At 53.0% G+C, this 21,921-nt stretch overlaps 1 protein-coding gene across 2 annotated transcripts in view; it reads right to left on the bottom strand.

The window, feature by feature from the left end:
* Window positions 1-21,921, bottom strand: part of PPP2R2C (protein phosphatase 2 regulatory subunit Bgamma) — a 139,672-nt gene that overhangs the window by 48,849 nt on the left and 68,902 nt on the right. For both annotated transcript variants that reach the window (XM_007172929.2, XM_007172930.3), the window contains exons 2-4: window positions 7,046-7,143; window positions 4,662-4,827; window positions 1,952-2,064 (exon numbers count right to left, since the gene is read on the bottom strand). In XM_007172929.2, coding sequence (XP_007172991.2) covers window positions 1,952-2,064; window positions 4,662-4,827; window positions 7,046-7,143 — 377 coding nt within the window. The remainder of the gene's footprint in view (window positions 1-1,951; window positions 2,065-4,661; window positions 4,828-7,045; window positions 7,144-21,921) is intronic.

Below are 21,921 nucleotides of genomic sequence, written 5' to 3' on the forward strand. Positions count from 1 at the left end.
CCTCCAGCCTTAGTTTACAGTTAAGCGCCATTTCGGGGTGTGTGTGACATACAGAGAAAAATCTCAGACGCTGGGTGGGAAATAAACAAGAGTCCCATGGGCCACTGGCTCTGCCACAGATGCCAGGCCAATCAAGAGGTGATAATTGCCTCCTCCCACCAGATGAAACCCTCATAAACTTTCTTGGGGCTTGGAGGTGGGGGGAGTGGGGGGCACCCTCACTCCTGTTATTCAGTGTCAAAGCTGATTGGCTTCCCTGCTTTCTCAGAATTTATTTGTGCAATTTGCCAGTCATTTAGAGGCCAATGTGTTTAAACATTTATTCCTCCTTCTGGGAACAACATTGATTGCCATTTCATATTTATGACAGTCGGCTGGGTGCTGAGTGCGGGGCGCTTGCTAAACCGTTGCAGAAAAAAACGAGTCGTTATCTCCTGTTTGCTGGTGAGGAAACTGAGGCACAGAGCAGGGAAACGGCCACAGCCATCTGACCAGCGGTGGGTGGGTCTGTGAGCAGTTTGGGGGCCTGGAGGGGCCTTAGCAGCACCGCTGCACCAGGCAGCACCGCTGCCCGCGCGGAGCAGCAAACACAGCCACGGTAGGAACCCAGGGAGACAGCATTCCGTGCGATGTGAACTCAGACCTTTCAAATCTGCTAAAGAGCGCAGTCACCTCCCGACGCTCATCCTCGTTCAGTCTTGGGACTCTGAGGCCCCCTCCCTGAGCAGGGCCTGTCCCAGGCTTAGACCAGATCTGCCCTCAGACTCTACATTCACTGCGGCCTCCTGGTGCCTAGAGCAGGGCTGGGCGGCACACAGCAGGTGCTCAGTAAGTGTGGCTGAATGAATAAATCTGGCATCACCTCCAGCAAACACATGGGTGGCTGAAAGCACCCACCCTCTTCCAGGCACGGTTCTGGAAGCCAGGGACGGACAAGGCGGCCTCAGTGTGCTTCCTGCAAGAAGCCGCTAACCATTCCCCATGGCTCCCCTGGGAGGCAGGAACTTCACTTCCACTTCATGGAGGAGACTGGATGCTGACTGTGGAGCTAGACTTCCCTGGGTTTGGATCCAGCTCTCAGTTTCCTCATCTGTAAAATGGGGATGACAATCACATACCCACTATAGGATTTTGCTGAGGTCTGAATGATTTTACAGCCAGAGTGCTTGGGAGACACATGCTCAAGTGTCTGTTCTTGTTCCAGATGAGGAATCAGAGGCTCGTGGTCGCCGACAGCCCTGCTCAGGGTCACACCACCAGGACGCGGCGGAGGCAAGATTTGAACCCAGGTCCTGTGACTCCAGGACTCTGTCATATCTCCCAGCCTCCCCGCTGAAGAAACATGAGTCCTTTTGCTTTTAATCGCGTTGGGAGCTAAAGTTTACCTTCACACGGCTCTGCCACTTCACCTTCCAGGCCGCTCTTACATCAAGGCAATCTTTGCACTGAGCCTTCGTAAAGGCTGCAAGAATCACAAGTTCTGGGTGTCCCTCTGACCCTCAGCAAAGGCCTGGGAACCCACAAAGCTCCGCTCACAGGTTCTCCTCCTGGCTCTGCCACTTGCTCAGCTGAGCTGCTCTGGGAGAGTTGCTGCCTCTCTCTGGGCCTCCGTTTCCCTATTTGTATAACAAGGGATTAGAGAACACGTGCTCTCCAGCCTCAGGTGCAGCTGAAAAGGGCTTCATGGACACGCATCACCTCGTCTCATCCTCAAGAGACTTCCAGAAGAAAGATGATCCTCTCTGCTTTGCTGGGGAGGAAACTGAGGCACAGCGCAGGAAAATGATGGTGGCCACCCAGCAAGTAAGCAGCCCGGCTTCTTAAGTTCTGGATCGGAACCTGACTGTGGTTCGGATCGCCAAGGCCCTTCCAGTCCTGAAATCCTCGCCGTGTAATAAACAAAGCACAGCTGCTCTTCGCTTGCTGGAACCGTCCATGTGCCACATCTTACCTGCAGTGACGTCACCGTGGACAGGTCCTTCAGCTTCCCCTCCTCATCTTTCAGGTTATAACCCTCGGGCCTCTTATCACGTTCGGTAATCTTCCATAGTTTGATAGTTTTATCTTTAAAAATAGAACAAAGTGACACAAGACGCATGATGAACACCAGCATGGAGAATGGAGTACCCACCTGAGTCTGCTAGATAAGGGTGCATCAACCCACAAGTTACTTAACCTTATCCTGTTCTTGGACATGAAGTTTCTTTCTAATCTGACTCCTTCTGTCAACTGATGCAACGAACATCTTTGCAAAGGGAACGTTTGTCATCATGCTCGAGCTCCTCCCAATTGATTCCAAAGGTGAAACTGTTGGGTCAAAGGGCATGACCCTTTCAAGGGCAGTTATCAGTCTTTCAACTAATTTCCGCAAAAACTGTACTAACGAAGCTTCCTGTTTTTTACCCTTCGTTGGCATCCTATTTCCTGAGATGCATCCCGCCCATCCAGAAACTCAGCTCTCCCAAAGCCTCACTTCTCTCGAATCCTGCCAAGAACATCAAAAGCGTAACCTTTACCAGCTGTGATGGTTCATTTTAGATGTCAACTTGGCTAAGCCACGCTACTCAGGTATTTGGTCAAATGCGTGGATGTCGCTCTGAAGGTATTTTTTTAGATGAGATTAACATTTAAATCCGTGGACTAAAGCAGATTATCCTCCACAATGTGGGCGGGCCTCCTCCAATCAGCTGAGGGCTTTAGAGAAAAATGACCGAGGTCCCCTGAGGAAGAGTGAGCTCTGCCAGCAGGTGGCCTTCACACTCGAGCGGTAGCATCGGCCCTCCGCTGGGTCTCCAGCCCGCCCTGCAGATTTTGGACTTGCCAGCCTCCACAGTCAGGCACGCCAATTCCTTAAAATAAACCTCTCCTTATATATCTATATCTAAGTCTACATCTACATCCATATCTCTGTCTACACTCACACTCACACATACACCCATCCTATTCTGTTTCTCTGAGAACCCTGACTAGTACAGCAGCCAAAACAATCACTTCCACGCTCCTGAGGAGGAAGGGGAGAAAATTGCTACCAGTTAAACACTTGACAGGTGCCCATGGACAGGTTACTAGGAAAGGGTGGAGCTGGGATTCAAAACCGGGGGTGGGAAGCTTTGAGGGTGTGGGTGTTAGGAAATTCCTGAAGCTGACCTTTCCTCCAAAGAGGCAGGCAGAGAATGACACTCTCTGTTAAATGATTAAAAAGAAAAAAGCAGCACGTGAACGAGGCTCAGTTGCCAGCCCTGTTCTAAGCTTGTTTTAATGTTATTCCCTTCCGTCTTCCCCAAAACCCTACGAGGCAAGAACAGCCATCAAGTTCAGAAGAGGAAGTGGCAGGGCCAGGGTGTTAACTGCATTAGGGGCTCCTGCCCTGGGTGACCTATTCTGGTGGTGGGGGACCTCCCACTACCTCTGTTCCAGCACCTGGAAGGGCCCCTCTGGCTCTGAGACGGGGTTTGCTGAACATGACTCCGTGCCAGGCACCCCTCAGGGGACACAGACAATCAGAATGGCAGGAGCTCCAGAGGGCAAGCCCTGGAGGGTCAACAGGGGTGGGAAGGCCCATGGGAGGGACACCTTGCTCTGCTGAGAGGTCAGGGAAGGCTCAGTGGGAGCTGACACCCAGCGGAGGCCTAAGGGATGAGGCGGGGTGTTGGCCAGGTGGAGGCAGGGAGAGCCGGCCTTCGGGCACAGAGATGGGTTGGTGGCTTGAGTCTGACCGGTTTCAGGGATGCCGTAAAGACCGCCCTAAGGAGCCTGACTCCCTTGGGAAGGCAGGTGGCATCATCTTATAAGACTCATCCACGCTGGAGCAGTACTGGCTGGTCCTGGGGTGCTGGGTGGGCAACACCTCCCTCCACCCTTGTTGCAACTCCAGGGAGAGCACAGGTGAGGAAACTGAGGCTCAGAGAAGCAAGGCCACTCCCCAAGGTCCCCAGCCTGGAACAGAAGCCAGGACCCCCCTAGCTCCCACCCCAGGCGCCTTTTATGATGGGTATGAGAGGTGAAGGAGGATGAGGAGGTGGACGTGAATGTGGGAAGCGGGGCCTCTGGCTCCAGGCCCGCTGCTGGCAGAGGCAAGGTGGCCCCAGGAACCGCAGCCTCTGAGTGGACCACAGCAAAGCAGGGGTCTGGCCGGGAGCCTCCTTGGGGATGCGTACCGTCTCCCAGAGGCAGATGGCCAGCGGCCAGGCAACCAGTGCTCCGCCTGCACCATCTGTTGAGGACCCCAGATCATCCAGTGACACCCTCCACTCTGGGGTGGTCTGGGATTCTGGGGGTTGTGGACAAAGAGGCAAGTCTGAATTGAGTGTTCATTGTTTTCCTTGACCTGGCCTCCTTTGTCCGTCCCCAAATTAAAGTATTCACGGACATGCTCAAGGAGCTGCTATTTACAGCAGAGGGAATAAGCCCCCGTCCGACCACCGACCACCAGGAGAGGGTGAGCAAGTGTATTCACTGCATGGAATTTACCCGCTACCCAAAATACTATTTTTCAGGAGTTCTAAAGACCTAGAAAGACCTAGGAAAATGCTCACGATGTGAGGTGAAAAATGGCATTTGATGACAAATTGCTACAGTACGTGTGCACAAGAGCACGCATGCCTACACACACGTGCACACGCATGCACACGCACACGCCCAGACCGGCCCGGCCGCCTCACCATTGGTAGACAGCAGGGAGTGGGCAGCATTCTGCTGAGGAAGCCACTTGATCTTGTTGATCTTCTCCTCTATCTCCAGACTCTTGAGATAGTCGAACTCCGGCTCGTGGCTCTGGAAAGTGCTGTAGACGTCATACTCGCCCTGGCTGTGCGGCGCATTTTTACTCTGCAAGGAAACCAGACCCTGAGCTCCAGGATGGTGGGGCGGGGCGGAAGCCGGCACTGGGACAGGGACGGGACTGGTCAAACCCACGCAGGGCCTGGAACAGCCATGGCGACCGGGCATCCAAGCAAGGGTCCAAGGAAACTCTCTGCTTGTTCAATGGCCAGTGCCTTGCTGTGCAGCCATGGCCAAGCTCCATCACCTCCTCCGTCCAGGAAGCGAGAACAAGGGCAACCACGCCAGCTCATGTTTACTGAGCACCTACTGTACACAGGACACTGAGCTAAGTGCTTCTCACGCCTCCTCTCATTCTATCCTCGACGCCCCTCTGTGATAGGCACCATGACTCCCCCCACTTTACAGATGAGCAAGCGGAGGCTCAGAGGTGAATCGACCCCCCCCCCCCAAAGCCACATGTCCACAAAGTGCTGTCACTCACTCCACTGAGGTCTGGCTGGCACCAAGGCCAAGGCTCTGATCTGCTCCTCACATCCTTGTGTCCAACTTGGGTCTGACTCGAGAAATGAACGCATTTTGGAGCAGATTTAACATTGGGGCCAGACACCCTGCAAGGTCAGACAGACATCGGGATAGACTGGGATAGGGTATCCTCCCCCCAACTTTCCTGAGAGGGTCCCCTTCTGGTTTAGGCAGCCAAGCTCATTAGAGTAAGGACCTCCCGGTGGAGCCCCCAAAATAGTGAGGTGGTGAGTCCATCGCAGGTACCAGGGACCACTTCCGGGTAGACAATTCAAGTTTATATGACAACATGAAACTACAACTAAAACTGCCTGGGAGCAAAACAAAGATAGTCAACCAAGCACAATTTCAAGTCTTCTGTTGGTTTTTCAAAAGTATCTATTTCTATATTTCTTTTCCTGTTGTGCTTTTGGAAAGCTTTAAAGTTCTTCAATGTTTTTGCCTCTAATTCACTTCATCTCCTGTAAGCACTGGCTATGGAGAAGGTCAGTGGGACCAGAATTAAGAAAAAAATTAAAAGAGAAATATTCAAAACTGAGAAACTTGCGCATCTTCCAATTTAATTTCTTTCTGCAATTTGGCAAAAAGGAGACTTGGCTTTGCAGTCCCCAGTGGGATCCTCTGGTCCTTCTCATGAATCAAAGTGCTCCAGCCACAGTACAGGGCTTATTAGGTAACCAGTTTCTCAGCTATCTGCTTTCTGGCTGTGTGTTCTTGGTAAGTTATTGCAACCCTCTGAGCTCTGATCTCCTCGTCTGTGAAATGAGGACGATAATAGCACCTAATGGCACCACAAGGGCTGTCACGAGGGAGGGTCACGGGCATGAACACAGGTGACGTCAGACCGCAGGGAACATCACCTGTGGGGAGGATGCGGAGGAATTGGGGGGGGGAGGATGGCACTGCAGCTCCTCTCCCCACGCGTCCTTCCCTCCTGCCCCCTCTTCTCCTTCTCTTCCTCGCCCTGCTTCCCCCATCCTCCCTCCCCCTTCCCTCCCCCCTTCCTCTCCTCCCCCCACCTTGGTGTCACATTAGATCCCGTCTTCGGCATCTAATCCCAGCCCTGAAAGGCAGGGTGGTGTGTGAGTGACAGACCGCACCCGGTCTCGGTTTCCATCCCTGGTCTTTGCTCACCAGCTGGGTGACCCTGCAGGCGTCCTCATCTATGAAACGGGGTGTCAGTCCCCACCCTCAGAGGTGGGCAGTGAAGAGTAAATGGGAAGAGCACGTGGAGAACGAAGTCACGAGTCTGCATGTAGTAGGTGCTCAACAAATGGGGCCTTTTAACCACCAGGTTCTTCCAGTGGTTCAGAAACATTGCCTCGGGTAGGCTGTTCCAGACAACAGACCTCACTGGGGCAAGGCCCGGGGCTGAGCAAAAGCGCCAGTCCCCAACAGAGGGCCACCCCACAGCTGCGGAGGGGTCCATCCTCCCCTGCACCCGGCTCTGGCCGGACAGCACCAGCTCACCCAGGCCGAGGGCAGCTTAAGCAGCAGTCTGCTTCTCCAGGGTCTAGGACACCGTGACCAGTCAGCAAACTTCCACTCAGCAGAGGGGGCTCAGAATATGGTGCTGTGAGTAGACCCGGTGGACCCCCTTCCCTGGGCCTGCCCGGTCCCATCCCTGCGTGCCGCGGCGCCCTTTCATCCAGCCCAGGCGTCCCGGCGGGATGCCGAGAGGCCCCCTGCGGGCAAGAGCCCGGGCTGAGTGTAGGCCCCCTCCCGCCAGGCCCCGCCGCACCTCCGGTTCCCGCTGGAAGATGACGACCCGGCCACCCTTGTCGCCGGTGGCCAGCAGCTCCCCGGTGTGGTTGAACTCGACGGTAGAGATGATATCGGCTGTGGTGGAACAGAGACAGGAGGATGTGGCTCATTAGGACCCAGTGCTGCGCAGGTGGGCAGAGCTGCTCCCGCCCAGCCCCGGGGCGCCCGTCGGACAGCAGGAGCGCTGACCAGGGGGGCCCCGCCCCCTCCCCGCTGCCCGTGGGACAGAGACCCGTTCACGGGTGTCTTTCCTTCCTTCCTGCTCCCCTTCCTCCTGAAGCAGTCTGGGGGTTTCCGCTCACTAGTCCAGCTCTGGGGGCCACAGAGACCAACTGTACCCCTCCCTGCCTCCACTGAGCTCCCCCGTAACCTTCACATTCCTGGCCTGGACCCTGTAGGCACCAAAAGCTCCGATCAGGCTTCAGCACAATGGATCCACTTTCAAACAAACCACAGATCCGACTGCTCCTCCCGGCAGCCCCAGGCAGGTTCTCAGCTGGCCCCTTGGCTGGCACTCCCATACTGTGTTCTCCTTCCAGCCGCCAGGATGATGGTTCACCCCGCCCCCACCCCGACTCATGGGGTATTTCTGCTCAAACCCCCTCCTCTGCATCCTTCTCTGCCTCAAATGAAGGCAGTTCCATCCTCCCGCTGGCTCGGGCCCAAGCCTTTGAGTCACCCTGACTCTCCCCTCTCTCTCTCACCCTCCACATCCAGTCCTATTGTCTCAGCCTTCAAGATACATCCAGAGTCCATCACTTCTCCCGCCTCTCGCCTGGATGACTGCAACCGTCTCCCATCCGATCCCCTCCATTTCTCCTGGCCCAGACACAAGCTGGCCTCCACAGAGCAGCCAGAGGGAGCTTTCTCGGACCCTTCTAGACGCTCCCCACCGATAGAGGAAAAGCGAAGGTCTTCAGAGTATCTAAAAACTTGAGTGACCTGTGGCCCTCCGAGGCAGGCCACATCAGGAGCCCAAATCTTCACCCTGTCCTGCACTTGCCCCTGGCACTTGGCATTGCCTCCCACCCTGGGCCGGGTACCGTGCCCTGTGATTGGCTTTGGCCTGCGGGACGCTGGCAGACAAGCCGCCATCCTGCGCTTCTGCCGCTGCCCCGGAGGAGGATCTGCCCAGGCCCGCAGCAAAGCCGCCCAGCTGAGCTGCCTGCTCACCCAGCCCAACCAAGCCTAGATCAGTGGGGCTGGCAGATGCGTGACAAAAAATGTTAGTGTTGAATGCCCCGTGTTTTAACTCAATGAATGGTAACGCACCCCTACCCCAATTCCTACTACTCTCAGCCTTGCTCTCCCACTCCGACTCAGGCTCCTTGCTGATTCTCAAAATACCAGCTACCTTTTGTCTCAAGAACTGCTCTCTCAGCCTCGAGTGGTTTTCCCAGTCCTAATTCCTATTCCATACATGCCTTTTCCTTTTCCAATCACGTGCCTTCAGAGGCAGCTCCTGACCCGCACTGGCCTCTGAGCCACAGGTAAATGCCAGCTCTGACGGCGAAAGGAAAGAGGACAGAGGGAAGGTGCTTCAGAGGCAGGATAATGGGCTGGACGTACTCACTGATCAGGACAAGAGCACGTTTCATTAAACTTAAAAATAAAGGGAATAAAAAACAAGGAGAGCCGCTCTTTGGGATCATGGAGATGCTCGCTGAGTTTGGAATTGGCCCGGCTGCCTGACACTTGTCCCTGTGTGGGCAGCCTGCCTGGCCCAGGGACACAGGAGGCCCACGGCCAGAGCCACAGCCCAGCAGGGCCGGGTTCCTGCACGTGGCTCTGGTTCTTGCTGTTTCATGTCAGCACGCCCTTAGGGGGGAAGAGCAGGATATAAAACTGTATGTAAAATGTTTTTAATTACATAGACCAGTGATCACAGCCATGTTAAACAGCAAACAAACTGGGCAGAGGGAAAACAAGCTGGAAGAGACTTTTCTACCACGTTAAACAGAGATTGCTTTAGGGCGGTTGAAAGAAAATATTCTTTTCCTTCTCTTTCTATGTTTCCATGTTTTCTAGATCTTCTGTAATGAATGCATATTTCTTAATAGCTTTATTGAGGTGTAATTGATATACACAAAAGTGCACATTTTTAATGTATGCAATTTAATGAGTTTGGACATATGCATAGTATATATTATTTTTATGATGGAAAAATAACAATGCTATTAAATTAAAACGCCAATGTAACCACTGGTATCCAGAGCAAATGTGGTCCATAAATGCTGGGCAGCTACCACAGTAACAGACAATAACATCTGCAGGCAATTTACAATTTATATGTCAGTTTTATATCCGCTGCCTCCTTTGAACCTCATGCCAGCCCCTGAGGGAGATATGACTTATCATTTCCACTGGCAACTGAGGAGATGGATGGAGGCCCATCCACAGTGACAACCCCCTGAGCTGTTCATGGCCAATCTGAAGTCCTGGGTTGGAGTCCTGGCTTCAACGCCTGGGCTATGTGACCTTGGGTGGGCTATATCACTTCTCTCAGTGTTGCCATCTGTAGCATGCCTACAGTAGAGTCTTCCCGTGATTAGAAACTCAAGAGAGATGTTGGAGGTGAGAGGGTTTGGGAGGGTTGAAGGACCGTAACACCAAGGAATGATGAATGACCAAAATTTACCAGACAGAAAGTCAAAGCTTTTTCTCACCTTTGCTTCTGGCCTCCACAGAAGTGGCAGCTGCCAGCTCAGAAATGTGCCAGATAAATCTGAGATTAAACCTCACTGTACAGGTTTGGGAGTCCTGACCATCAGCCCCTCCAGTGCCCTTCTGCAAACATTTACAGAGCAACTACAGACCTCAGGCCAGGGCACTGCTTCCTCCGTCCCAGGAAGGGGCTGGTGGATATTTAACATCCATTCATTGTTACTGTAAGTGTCTTCTACAGCTTGCCTTAGGAAAAGTTACCTCCCCTGAGAGCTGGAAGTTGTCATCAGTAAAATCATGCAATTGGAAAGTCCATGCTCTCATTTTGGAATGTTTGACACATCTCCAGCCTCAATACCACCTCCCCCAGGAAGCCCTCCTGGAGAGCCCTCCTGCCCCCCAGTACAGTAGTCTCTCCTACAACTGTGGTCTCATGCCCACTATGTGTCCCTCATTAGATGTCAGGCCCTGCAGGGGAGACAGCAATTGGAAGAAGAGGCAGCACTGGGTGAGCTTCTTATTTTCATGGCTTTTATTTAGCCTGAGGACAGGTCCCAGTCTGTGCCACGTGGCTACTGAAACTCAGATAGAAAGTCATACTTTTAGGCTCTATAAACCAGAAGACCGAATCTGGGGAAATCCTAGTAGCTGGAAGATGAGGTATTTAATCCTGGAAATGGGGTCTAAAGAGCAGTCCCCAAATGCAACACATAAACTCTGCCCCAACCTTTAGCTGGCTGCAAACTGCACACGTACACACGATAGACTCCAGGCAGAGCTGCTCAGGCTAAAAGACATGAACCAGGATTTGCACTGGGACAGAGTTCAGAGTTGAGTTCAACCAAGTTAACTGCTTACAAATGCAAAACAAAACCAAAACACTCTTTGGAGGGACATACTAAACATCTAGAGTCTCTACGGTATTGTCGTTCTCAAAACCCAGGATATTCTCCAAAATTATACGAAGATATACAAAGGAATAGGAAAATATCATTCATACTGAATAAAAAGACAATCAAGGAAAGAGACCCTGAAGTTCCCTGGATACTGCGATTAGCAAATGAAGATTTTTAAAGTAGCTATTATAACTATGTCCAAGGATATAAAGGAAAATTTGCTCTCACTGCATGAAAAGAAAGGAAATTTCAACAGAGAAATAGAAACTATTTAAAAAATAGCCAAATAGACAATCTATAACTGAAAAATACCACATATGAAAATCACTGAATTGCTTAACAGGAAATTTGAGATGACAGAAGAAAGAGTTAGTAAACGTGAAGATATATCGATAGAAATTATGCAACCTGAAGAACAGAGAGAAAATAAATTTAAAAATATAAAGCACAGATCCTCGGGGATCTGCCGGAAATCATCAAATGTCTATGTGTACTTGGAGTTCCAGAAGGAGAGGAGAGAATAGAGTAGAAGAAAGACTTGAAATAATGACTGAAAATGCCCCAATACGGTAAAAGACTTTAATTTACAAATTTAGGAAGCTCAGCTAACTCCAAGTAGGAAAAATACCAAGAAATCACACCTAACCATCAAACTGCTGAAAACCAAAACAAAAATGAAATTTTGTAAGCAGGTAGAACAAAAACCACATATTATCTTCAGAGGCACCAAGACTCAGATAACTGCTGATTTCTCATCGGAAATAACAGAGTCCCGAAGGCTTTTAAAGTGATGAAGGAAAATTTAAAAACCTGTAAACCCAGACTTCTGTATCCAGTGGAATTATACTTCAAGGATAAAGGGCAAATAAAGACATTTTGGTGAAAGCTCTCCACGGACCAGTGATTGAATCTCAGGACAAGCCCACTGCCCTATCATCACTCTCTCTTTACAGATAAGGAACTTGGTCGAGAGGTGAGGCACTGGCCCGAAGTCCCATTCAGGGCAGGGCTTTTGCAGTGTATTCCCCTGGCAGGTCCCGGTCCCTGCACCACAGGGCCGAGCTGCCAAACAGCTGACGCCTCAGGCTCAGGGTCACAACTCAGCCACTGGGAGAGGTCCGCCAAGCCCACGTATGACTGGAGGGTGCTCCAAGTCCCCCTGTTGTGGGTGACGACAACCCCATGAAAACCCAAGGTGCCCTTCTACTTGTGAGGTCCCCTTTTCTTTCTGCTGCAGCTCTGGGAGTCCCCCAAATGGCAAGGCAGAGTTGGAAGGGGCAGCTTGGACCACTGGACAAAGAGGCAGCAGTCAACCCCCTGGGACTGGGTATGGTACAGCCCTATCAGTGCAAGCCCAGAGCCAGCTGGTTTGGGAGCCAGAAAGCCACACTGTGGTCCAGCATGGGCTCAGGAAGAAGTCAGGGGTGGTGTCCCAAGTGACCAGCCCAGTGACAGGTGCACAGTGAGAGCCAGAGCCAGAGCCAGAGATGGGCAAAGACCATGCTGTGGGTTGAATTGGGTCCCCCCAAACATATGTGGATTTCCTAACCCCTGGTACCTGTCACTGTGACCTTATTTGGAAATAGGGTCTTTGCAGATGATCAAGTTAAGATGTGGTCATACTGGATTATGTGGGCCCTAAACCAACGACTGGTGTCCTGAGAAGAAGGCCACGTAAAGACACAGGGGCACACGGACACATGGGGGGAAGGCCACGTGACGACGCAGGCAGAGGTTGCAGTGATGCATCTACAAGCCGAGGAATGTCAAGGATTGCTGACCACCACCAGAAGCTGGAAGAGGCCCGTGACAGATCCTTCCCTGGAGCCGTCAGAGCAAGCACGACCCTGCTGGGTACCTTGACTTCAGACCTGCAGCCTCCAGAACTTCGAGGGAAGAAACCCCTGTTGTCTTAAGCCACTGAGAAGTTTGTCACAGCTTCCCCAGCCAACATACAGAGAGAAGAGAGCAGAAACGAGAGGCTGTGCGGGCAACGCCCTGGAGACCCAGGTTGCACCCTGGGCTGCAGCTCCTCCTGGTGTCGTGTGGGGACCATCAGCCCTTGGGTCTCACAGACGCCCCTTGTGTCTTTTTCATCAAGAGGAAGGTATTCCAGTCCCAGCCTCGGTACATATTAGCTGTGTGACCTCATCCAAATCCCACTCCCTCTGAGCCCTGACTGTCTCACCCATAAAATAGGAACTGTCATCCCCGCCTGGTCACAGTTCTCCTAGGGTTTATGTGAAATTCAGATGATTCCGTGGGCCGGAAATCTCCCTGGAAATTGTGGCAGGGGCCCGCAGATTCGAGGAGGAGATTAAGCTGCTCTCATCAGGGAGAGACGCTCATCTCACCATTCATCACTGAGAGTGCTGTCGCCACCGTTAATGATCCATCAGCATCACAGCTCACGGCGGAGTGAGGGCCCTCAGAAAGCCCAGCTTGATCCTTCTGATGGGACTGCTGCATTTAATTAGTATTGTCAGAGGCATCAGGGCTGATGAGGAGGGAGGTGGGAGAGGAAGACGGTTCTGTCTGCTGCTGGATGGAAGAGCTCGGAGAGAGGAAGGAGGTTCCGTATGCCCAGCGTCAGCCTGGGACGGGACTCTGTGAGCAAGCTTACCCAGCATCTTCTCTGGGTTTGCATGCGAGGAGGGGCCAGGCTGGACCCTGGGGAGAAGGAGCCTGTTCTCAAGGGCTGCTCTGGGTCCAGGGAGATGCACAGGAGGTGACGAGGTGGCCAGGGGAAGTGACCACTTCAGGATGGGGAGAGGTGAGATCCAAGAGGGCCTCCTGGAAACAGTAAAACAGGAGTGGGGTCTTGCAGAACAAGGAAAGGTGGCAGACTTACGTTGATGCCCCATCAGTGGCTTCCTGTATCCACATCTTATACAATGTGATTCCGGGGCTCTTCCCGTCCAGAGGCAGAGACTGTTCGCCCATCCTTGACTCTGCACTGGCCTGTGACTTGCTTTGGCCAACAGAATGCAGAGGAAGTTAGGGGGTGCCGGTCCAAGCCTGGGCCTCAAGAGGCCTTCAGTTTCCGCTCTCTCTGGGACCCCTGCTCTGCCACGGAAACAACCCCAAGCCAGCCTGCCGGAGGACGACGAGAGGCCACGTGGGCGAGCCAGTGCAGCTGAGGCCATGCTAGGCCAGCCCACAGCCAGTGCACCCCCGAACACGGCAGCGAGCCCAGCAGAGATACCTCCTGACCCATAACTACCGTACACATGAGAACGAGCACTGCCAATACACGAGGAGACGCCCAGTCGACTTAGAGACTAAGGGGCAGAAGCGCATGCTTGTTGTTTGAAGCCACTGAGCCCTGGGGTCTGTTACGCAGCAGTGGCTGACTGAGACAGAAGGGCTGCTGGGTAGAGCGTGGCCATCCCACCCAGCTCTGCTTTGTAGATCACCCTTTTTTGGAGGCGGGGAAGTCATTTCAAAGGAAAGACTTTCCTGATCAGAAAAAGCTCTTGACTGTAGCCTAGTTTTTCAGTAGGACTCACACCCACACCCCACCCCATCCCCACCCAACCAAGGTGCCTTGTATACGCTGTGCTCTGACGGCAGCACTGCCCCTTCACGGCTCACCCCGGCGACCCTAATCACTCTTCTGGTTTCAGCTTGTGTTGCTGAAGCCACCCGAGTGCTCTTTCCATTGTACAGGTGAAGAAACTGAGGCACAGAGAGGATTAATAAGTTGCCAAAAGCTGCCCAGCTGGTGTGTGCAGGGCTGGGATTTACTCCTTGAACTTGACCCCCAGGCTGGTGCTTCTCAAGACATTTAAAAGAATCAGAGATGGCTGGGGGGCTTCCCTGGTGGCGCAGTGGTTAAGAATCCGCCTGCCAATGCAGGGGACATGGGTTCGAGCCCTGGTCCGGGAAGATCCCACATGCCGCGGAGCACCTAAGCCCGCGTGCCACAACTACTGAGCCTGCACTCCAGAGCCCGCGAGCCACAACTCCTGAAGCCCATGCGCCTAGAGCCCGTGCTCCGCAACAAGAGAAGCCACCGCAATGAGAAGCCCGCGCACCGCAACGAAGAGTAGCCCCTGCTCGCCGCAACTAGAGAAAGCATGCGCGCAGCAATGAAGACTCAATGCAGCCAAAAATAAATATAAATAAAATAAATAAATTAAAAAAAAAAAAAAAGAGAGACGGCTGGGGATTGGTGAAGACATTTCCTGGGAGAAAGCAGATGCTGAGGGTGAGTTTCCACTTTCACCTTTTGGGGGGAATGGGGGAGGGTGCCACCTTCCCTCCCCAAGCCTAGTGAGACCCTCGTAGAGCTCCGAAGTATGTTTCCTGAAGGTAGGAGACCCCAGCCTGAGACTCGGAGAGCAAAAGGGGTCTAGGGTCTGGACTCTGACCCTGCCGGGGACGTGGAGAGACCAATGGCTTTTATCCACGTGCTTCCTGGGGGCAGGAGAGAGCAGGCTGGCTTATGTCAGCTTAGTCCTGCCTGCTGGCTCCCCAGCGGGCAAAGAGAAAGCGGCAGAGGGAGGCCACTGTGCCCAGGGGCTGAGGAGGACCACTGGACATACAGCTCTGACTGCCCAGGTCAAGGGCTCTGCAAGAGGTAGCTTGGCAGGAAATTTCCAGACCACCCAATGCAGGACCCGGGAGAGAAACGGGCAGCTATATCCACCTGCCAGGCCCCCCCAGAGCGGGCAGAGCCACCAGCAGGCCCGCGGCCAGTGGTGAGCGAGAAGCTGCAGGACCCCGTCCCCTCCCCCACTGCCGGCCTCCAGCACAAACAGGCCCTGCTGTGGAGGTGCAGAAGGAGAAAGGCCACGTCGGGTTCGGAGTCTGGACCGCTAGCTGGGACCAGACACTCAGCGCTGGATGGGGGCCACTTAGCTCTCCGAGGGTGATGGGAAAGGCGTGGACCTGCCTGAGTCCCCGATCCCCGAGCAGGTCTGGTGAGAAGTTCCCTCCTGCAGCCTGAACTCGGTGGAGGGTGAGGGCAGCTCCCGGGCCGGGGTCAGAGGCGGGGTGGGGACAGCTGGGATGCCGTGGCCGGGCCAAAGCAAGTCTCCCTGGACAGTGCCTGGGTCACCTGGATGGAGGGAGATGTGAAGGGGCTGGTGGGAGGTTTGGGAGGGTTTGTGTGGGGCAGGTAGCACCGCCCACCTCCCACCCATGCACCCTGGAGGCCCAAGACCCCGGCTCTGCCTGTGAGGGGCCGGAGGGGGCCACGCCGCCCCCCGGAATCACACAGGAGCCATGGTCCCAGCTCACAGATGGGACATCCACCCTGCACCCGAGATCTAGTCCCTGTTCCACCTCTTTCTGATGGGTGACTTGGGGCAGGTCACCTCCTCTTTTTCTGAGGACGAGAGGCAATGGGAACACAGACCAAGAACCTGAGGGCCAAGCAGTGTGCTGGGGACTTGCCCACAGTGCCTCATCTCATCCTCTCCATGTCCCACAGGGCCATCTGGGTGAGTTCTGGATCCAACAGCACCCCATCAAGCTAGCTTTTTAAAAGGAAAGTGCACCCAAACAGGAGACCCAGTGGATGACAAGTTATGTAAAGGCTTAAACTGGGCCTCTTACCGATTAATCTTAAAGGCTGAAAAAAACAACTCAGCTATCCCGGCACCTGCTCCAAGAGCTCCAGGTGAAATGGAATGTTGGAACATTGAATTATGGTTCCCATAATATATATATGTATGTATGTATATATATATATAAAATATAGTCAGTCAGCCAGAGCTGAGGATTCTTGGGAATATTTGGCTCAGATAATGACCTTTGGGGAGAGGGGTAGCAGAGGGAAGCCTGGGTACAGAACGGCCAGAGGGTCTGTGGCTGGTTGAAGTTAAGTCCTTAAAGTGTAGTTACTCCATGGTTCTGGCACTGCCTGGTAAGGGGGAAGATCTGTGTTCAGATCTCACTCTTACTAGCCGCATGACCTTGGACAAGGCACTTCACCTCTCTGAATCGATTTGATCGTCTGTGAAACAGAGATGGTCATGCACACCTTCCAAGGCTGCTGGAAGGTTTACCCACATATCATCTAGCATGTGGCAGGTACTCAGTAAATCTGCTCACTGTCAATTTATTATTCAAAAGAGTATTAATGGGGAGTTGTGGTTTAAGTTATAGTTTAAAGGGAAAATGTTGGCTAGAGTGTGATGTTTTTAATGTGGACTTTGGATAAAAGACTCAAAAAGCAGAAAAGTACAGAGTTTCTGTGTGAGATGATGAAAAAGTTTTGGAAATGGATAGTGGTGACGGTTGCACAGCATTGTGACTATAATTAATGCCACTGAATTGTACACCTAAAAATAAAGTGGTAAATTCTATCTTATGTATATTTTATCACAATAAGAAGTTTAACTTAAAAAATTAATTGAGGACCTACTGTATCCCAAGCACTGTTGCAAATGCTGGGAACTAAGCAGTGTACACACCCCACAAGAAGCTCACACTGTAGTGGAGAAAACAGACAATAAGCAAATTTTCCTATATATATGACTTTTCTGGGAAGGAGATAAGAGCTAAGATAAAAGCTAAAGTATGATAAGGGATGGGAGGGTTGGAGGTGCTGTTTTAGCTAGGGAGGTCAGGGGAGACTTCCTGGAGGAGGGGCATTTGAGCAGAGACCTGAAGGAAGCAAGAGAGAAGCCACACAGATATCTGGGGGGACAGCACATGCAAAGGCCCTGAGGTAGGAGAGAGATTGGTCTGTTGCAGTTCAGCAAGGAGCGTAGGGTGTGATGGTGACAGGGGCAGGACATGAGCTCAGAGAGGTGGGCTGCGCCAGGTCCCTGGACCTTGCAAAGAAGGACTTAGGATTTTATTTAAGTGAAAGAGGAACCACAGAGCATTTTGAGCTGGGAAGTCGTGATCCAACTTGGGTTTAACGACACTCCTATCCTCATGTGTATCCCTCGCTAACATAGATGGGCTCCTCCCTTCTGTGCCCTGTCCAGGGCCTGGCACATGGGCGACTGTTGGAAAGGGTTTGTTAAGTAAATACCAGCGAAGCAGATGCTCACCAGGCATGTGGGGGATGGCAGGGGCCTCTGTGTCATCCCTGCCACTCACTTGCCTAACGCAGTTCCTCTCTCTGGGCTTCACTCTGGTTCCTCTGGTCTATTAAGAAAGGCGTTGGCAACATGATGGTTTTATTGTTGTTGCTTTTATTTTACCATTTAAAAAACTGAGATGCAATTCAGGTAACATAAAATTCACCATTTCAAAATGTATACTTAAGGGGTTTTTAGTATATTCACTGTGTTATGCACCCATCATCACTATCTATTCCAGAACATTCCCAGCACCCCACACAGGAACCCCATACCTTTTAGCAGCAGTCATTCCCCACCCCCTCCTCCCCCCAGCCTCTGGCAAACACTCATCTGCTTTCTGTCCTTAAGGACATTTCACATAAATGGAACCATACAGTGTGTGGCCTTTTGTGTCTGGCTTCTTTCACTCAGCATCACGTTTCCAGGGTCTACCCGTGTTGCAGCGTGAACCAGGACTTCAGTCCTTTTCATGGCTGAATAATATTCCATTGTGATCATGATGGTTTTGAAGGCAGGCCCCAGAAGAGGGCTTGAAGGGGGTTGGGCACCTAGGAATGGCCCTGTGTCCCCAGAACCCTGACCCATGGTTGCTCCCAGCTCTGCAGGCTGAGGGGCTGCTGCAGGAGCCAGAGTAAGGGTGGGACAGCGCTTCCCATACAGTGGGTGCTCCAGGAGGGTCAGGGTGCGAGGGAGGCCACGGACTGTGGCTGCCAGCTCCTCCCCGCCAGCCCAGATGGGCCCCTGCTAAGTAGCTGTTGGCCTGACTGGCACAGAGGCAGATGGGCTTGGCAGGGGTGCAGGGCAGCTGTGGGTTGGCCTGTGGTCAGCAAGACCCGGTCAGCCTGCTGGGTTTGAAGCTAGGCCAGGTTGGATTGTGCTCACAGCAGGGATGACTCCCCAGATCAGACTGCAGCATGGCCCTCCAGGCCCCTCAAAGCAACCAGGTGGCCTGAGGCCAGCAGCTGGCCTCGGGACAGGGTCAAGGTGAAAGGGACAGAGAGAAGACCACCTGCTCCTAGCCTGCTTGCTTGCAGCACAAGCTCCTGAAAGCCCCACAGCACAATTGCTTGGGCTTCTCTCCTAAAGATGAAGATTCCCAGGGCCCTGCTCAGACCCACGGATCAGAATTGCTGGCACCTGGAATCTGCATTTTGATGGGTTCTTCATTGATGCACTGAGGTTTGAGAGCCACTGGTAAAGTGCTAAGAGGTTTGGGAGTGAGAGCACTCGCTTTAGTGGGGCTGCCTGATTCTCAGCAAGTTACAGACATTCTCTGAGCCTCAGTCTTCTGATCTCTAAAATGGGTATAATACTATCATCTCAGGGTTGATTGGGAGGATTTAATGAGGCAACAAGAAGCTGCTCAAAAATCACTAGCTGCAATTAGTAGTATATTATTATTACACATGCAAACCAAATCAGAGAACTGTCTGGATTTTAAAAGAAAGTGGGGCGGGGAAGAATTAATAAATGAGAGAGAGAAAGAGAGAGGTTTAAGATATGGAGAATTTGCTGTTGGGGGGAACCTGGCTCTGAATCCCACCCAGTTCTGGCTGTCATTTCATCCTTCAGTTTTCCGGTTTGTGCAGTGGTGATGGTAAGAGCCGCCCGTGCTGGAGGGCTCTGCAAACTGTAATATGCTGTCCCGTGACAGGGCGGGGAACCCAACGTGAGGAGGAGGATGGAGGCCTGATGCTGATCTACACTGATTGCTTGAGTCTGGGCCGGGCCAGCTGGCCGGGGCTGGCTTCTGCCCTCCCAGTGCCTGGCTCCCGTCTTCCCAGTGCCTGGCTCCCAAGGGCCCCGTCCTTTCTGTATCAGTTCCTCAGGCCCCAGCCGGCAGGCGGGCAAGAGGGGCCAAATGCGTCTGTGACAAGAACACCCTTCAGGTTCCATCACATCAGTGCGTCCATCTGTCCCCTTGCCAGGCCCGTGTCTGCGCCAGGTAAGCGGACAGGGCTCAGGCGCTGAGCTGGGTGCTGAGGTCATGCTTGGCAGAGCCGGCCGGGTCCTCTGTCTGCCTCTCCTGCCTCTGCCCTGGCCTGGGCCATCGTCACTCCTCTCCTGGACAACTGCGGCCGCCTCCCCTTTGGGTTTCCTGCCTTCATCCTGGCCTAGGCCACCCGGTGACCAGAGGGACATTGCTGAAACTGAAAACTCATCGTACCCCAACCCTCCCTAGAGCCCTACGTGGCTCCCCGTGGCCCTCGCCAGCCCTCTGTCTCTCCGCTCCGAACACGACCCTCACCCTTTAGGCACCCCAGCGGGGCCATTTATTTATTCGAGAAGTATTTACTGAGCCCTAATGCTAGGCGGCGGGAACTGAGAGGTGGCCTAATGGGCACCTCGCAGCCCCTCCCACGACCACCAGTCTGTCCCGTGTCCTCGGGGAGAGGACCAGCCTGCTCTTCGTCCCACTTCCTATTTTTTTTAAAAAAAATTTTGTTTTAATTGAAATAGAGTTGATTTACAATGTTGTGTTAGTTTCAGGTGTACAACAAAGTGATTCAGTTATACATATATAAAAAATTATATATATTTTTTATATTGAGTATAGCTCTCTGTGCTACACAGTAGGACCTTATTGTTTACCTATTTTATATATAGTAGTGTGTATCTGTTAATCCCATACTCCTCATTTATCCCCCTCCACTTCCCCTTTGGTAAACATAAGTTTGTTTTCTATGTCTGTGAGTCTCTTTCTTGTTTTGTAAGTAAGTTCATTTGTATCATTTTTTAGATTCCACATGTGAGTGATATCATATGATATTTGTCTTTCTCTGTCTGATTTACTTCTCTTAGTATGATCATCTCTAGGTCCATCCATGTTGCGGCACACCTCCCCCTTCCTCTTGAAAGACCCCGTGTCCCAGCCTCCGAGTGACAGTCTGGTAGAGGGTGACAGTCCATCCTGTTAAGGTGTGGCTGAGGCAGCCCCCTGAGAGGGGCTGAAACAGCCTGGGATGGGCTTGGCAGGCACATGGGCAGGGGCGCTCCAGCCCTGCACTGGCTGCAGACCATTGTTAGCTCAACCTCTGGAGGCTTGGTTTCCTCACCTGTAAAATGGGCACAAGGGTGCATCTGAAATGAGATGCTGTGAGTGGAGGCTCAGCATGGAACTCAGCACACAGCAGGCCCACTTGTTTTGGTGCTGTCATCTCCAAGGGACCCAGTTTGCTGGTGGGAGCTCCTTAGACCACCAGGCTCGCTGCCTAGCTCCCTGGCAGGAAGAGTCCCAGCTTTCCTGCGGCTCCCTTCTCCAGCCTCGAGGCCGTTAGCACAGCCGCTCCACTTGGATCACCGGGCAGTGGACAAGGAGTGGCTTTGGAGGTGTTCCCGTCCTGGTGACACATTGACCGCCTGGTGGGAGCTGGGTCCTGGGGGGGGTCACATTCACTGGGCGCCAGCTAGGACCCTCACCCACCGTGTGCATTAGCCCGCGGCAGACCGAGGAGTTTGTGGCATTCTGCCATTTCCGCGTGGGGAAACCGAGGCTCTGAGGGTTGAACTTGTCCTCCTGCTGGGAACAGGTGGCTTCTCTGCACCAGGTGGACCCCAGGGCCTGCGCTCCTAACACGGTGAAGTGGGTCAGGCCGGCCCCAGGGGCCTTCACCACGTGCACCTCCGTGGGACGTGATGGTGCCCTGCACCCGACCACACCAACACCCCTTCCCACCCAGGGATGCCCGCACCCATTATAAACATGAGCAAACTGAGGCACCCGCAGGCAGGACTTGCGGGCCGGGCAGGTCTGGAGCCCTCCTCTGCCCCATCTGCTGTGGGTTCTGGGGCTCCCATCCTGGGTTTTTCCTGGAGACACAAACTCCCAGCATGTTGTTCAGCAGCTGCTGAGTGGATGGCTACTGTCGGCCAGCGTGGTAACCGCCCTTCTACGTGGCTTCACGCTCCCTCTCAAGCACCTCACACCCAGGACCGCAGTTATAGGTTGTGACCCCACTTCCACATGGCGAAACTAAGGCTCCGGCGTGCTGGTGAACACTGACCACTGGCTCTGCGGGGTGGGGTGTGGGAGCAAACCTGGACTCGTGGCTGAGTCTGGGGGCTTCAAGCCACCCATGGTTTAACAACCGGCTCACGAAATTCCTAAAAACTGAACAACCAGCTCACACAATTCCTGAGGTGAGATGGCCCTGACACACCCTGGGTGAAGTGAGGCCCCAAGTCCACCCTGGCAGAAACGCCCTGATTCAGGGCCAGGTCCCAGCCTTCGGTGTCTGAGCGAGACTCTT

This window comes from Balaenoptera acutorostrata, chromosome 5 (genome assembly GCF_949987535.1).
Source record: "Balaenoptera acutorostrata chromosome 5, mBalAcu1.1, whole genome shotgun sequence".
NCBI lineage: Eukaryota > Metazoa > Chordata > Mammalia > Artiodactyla > Balaenopteridae > Balaenoptera > Balaenoptera acutorostrata.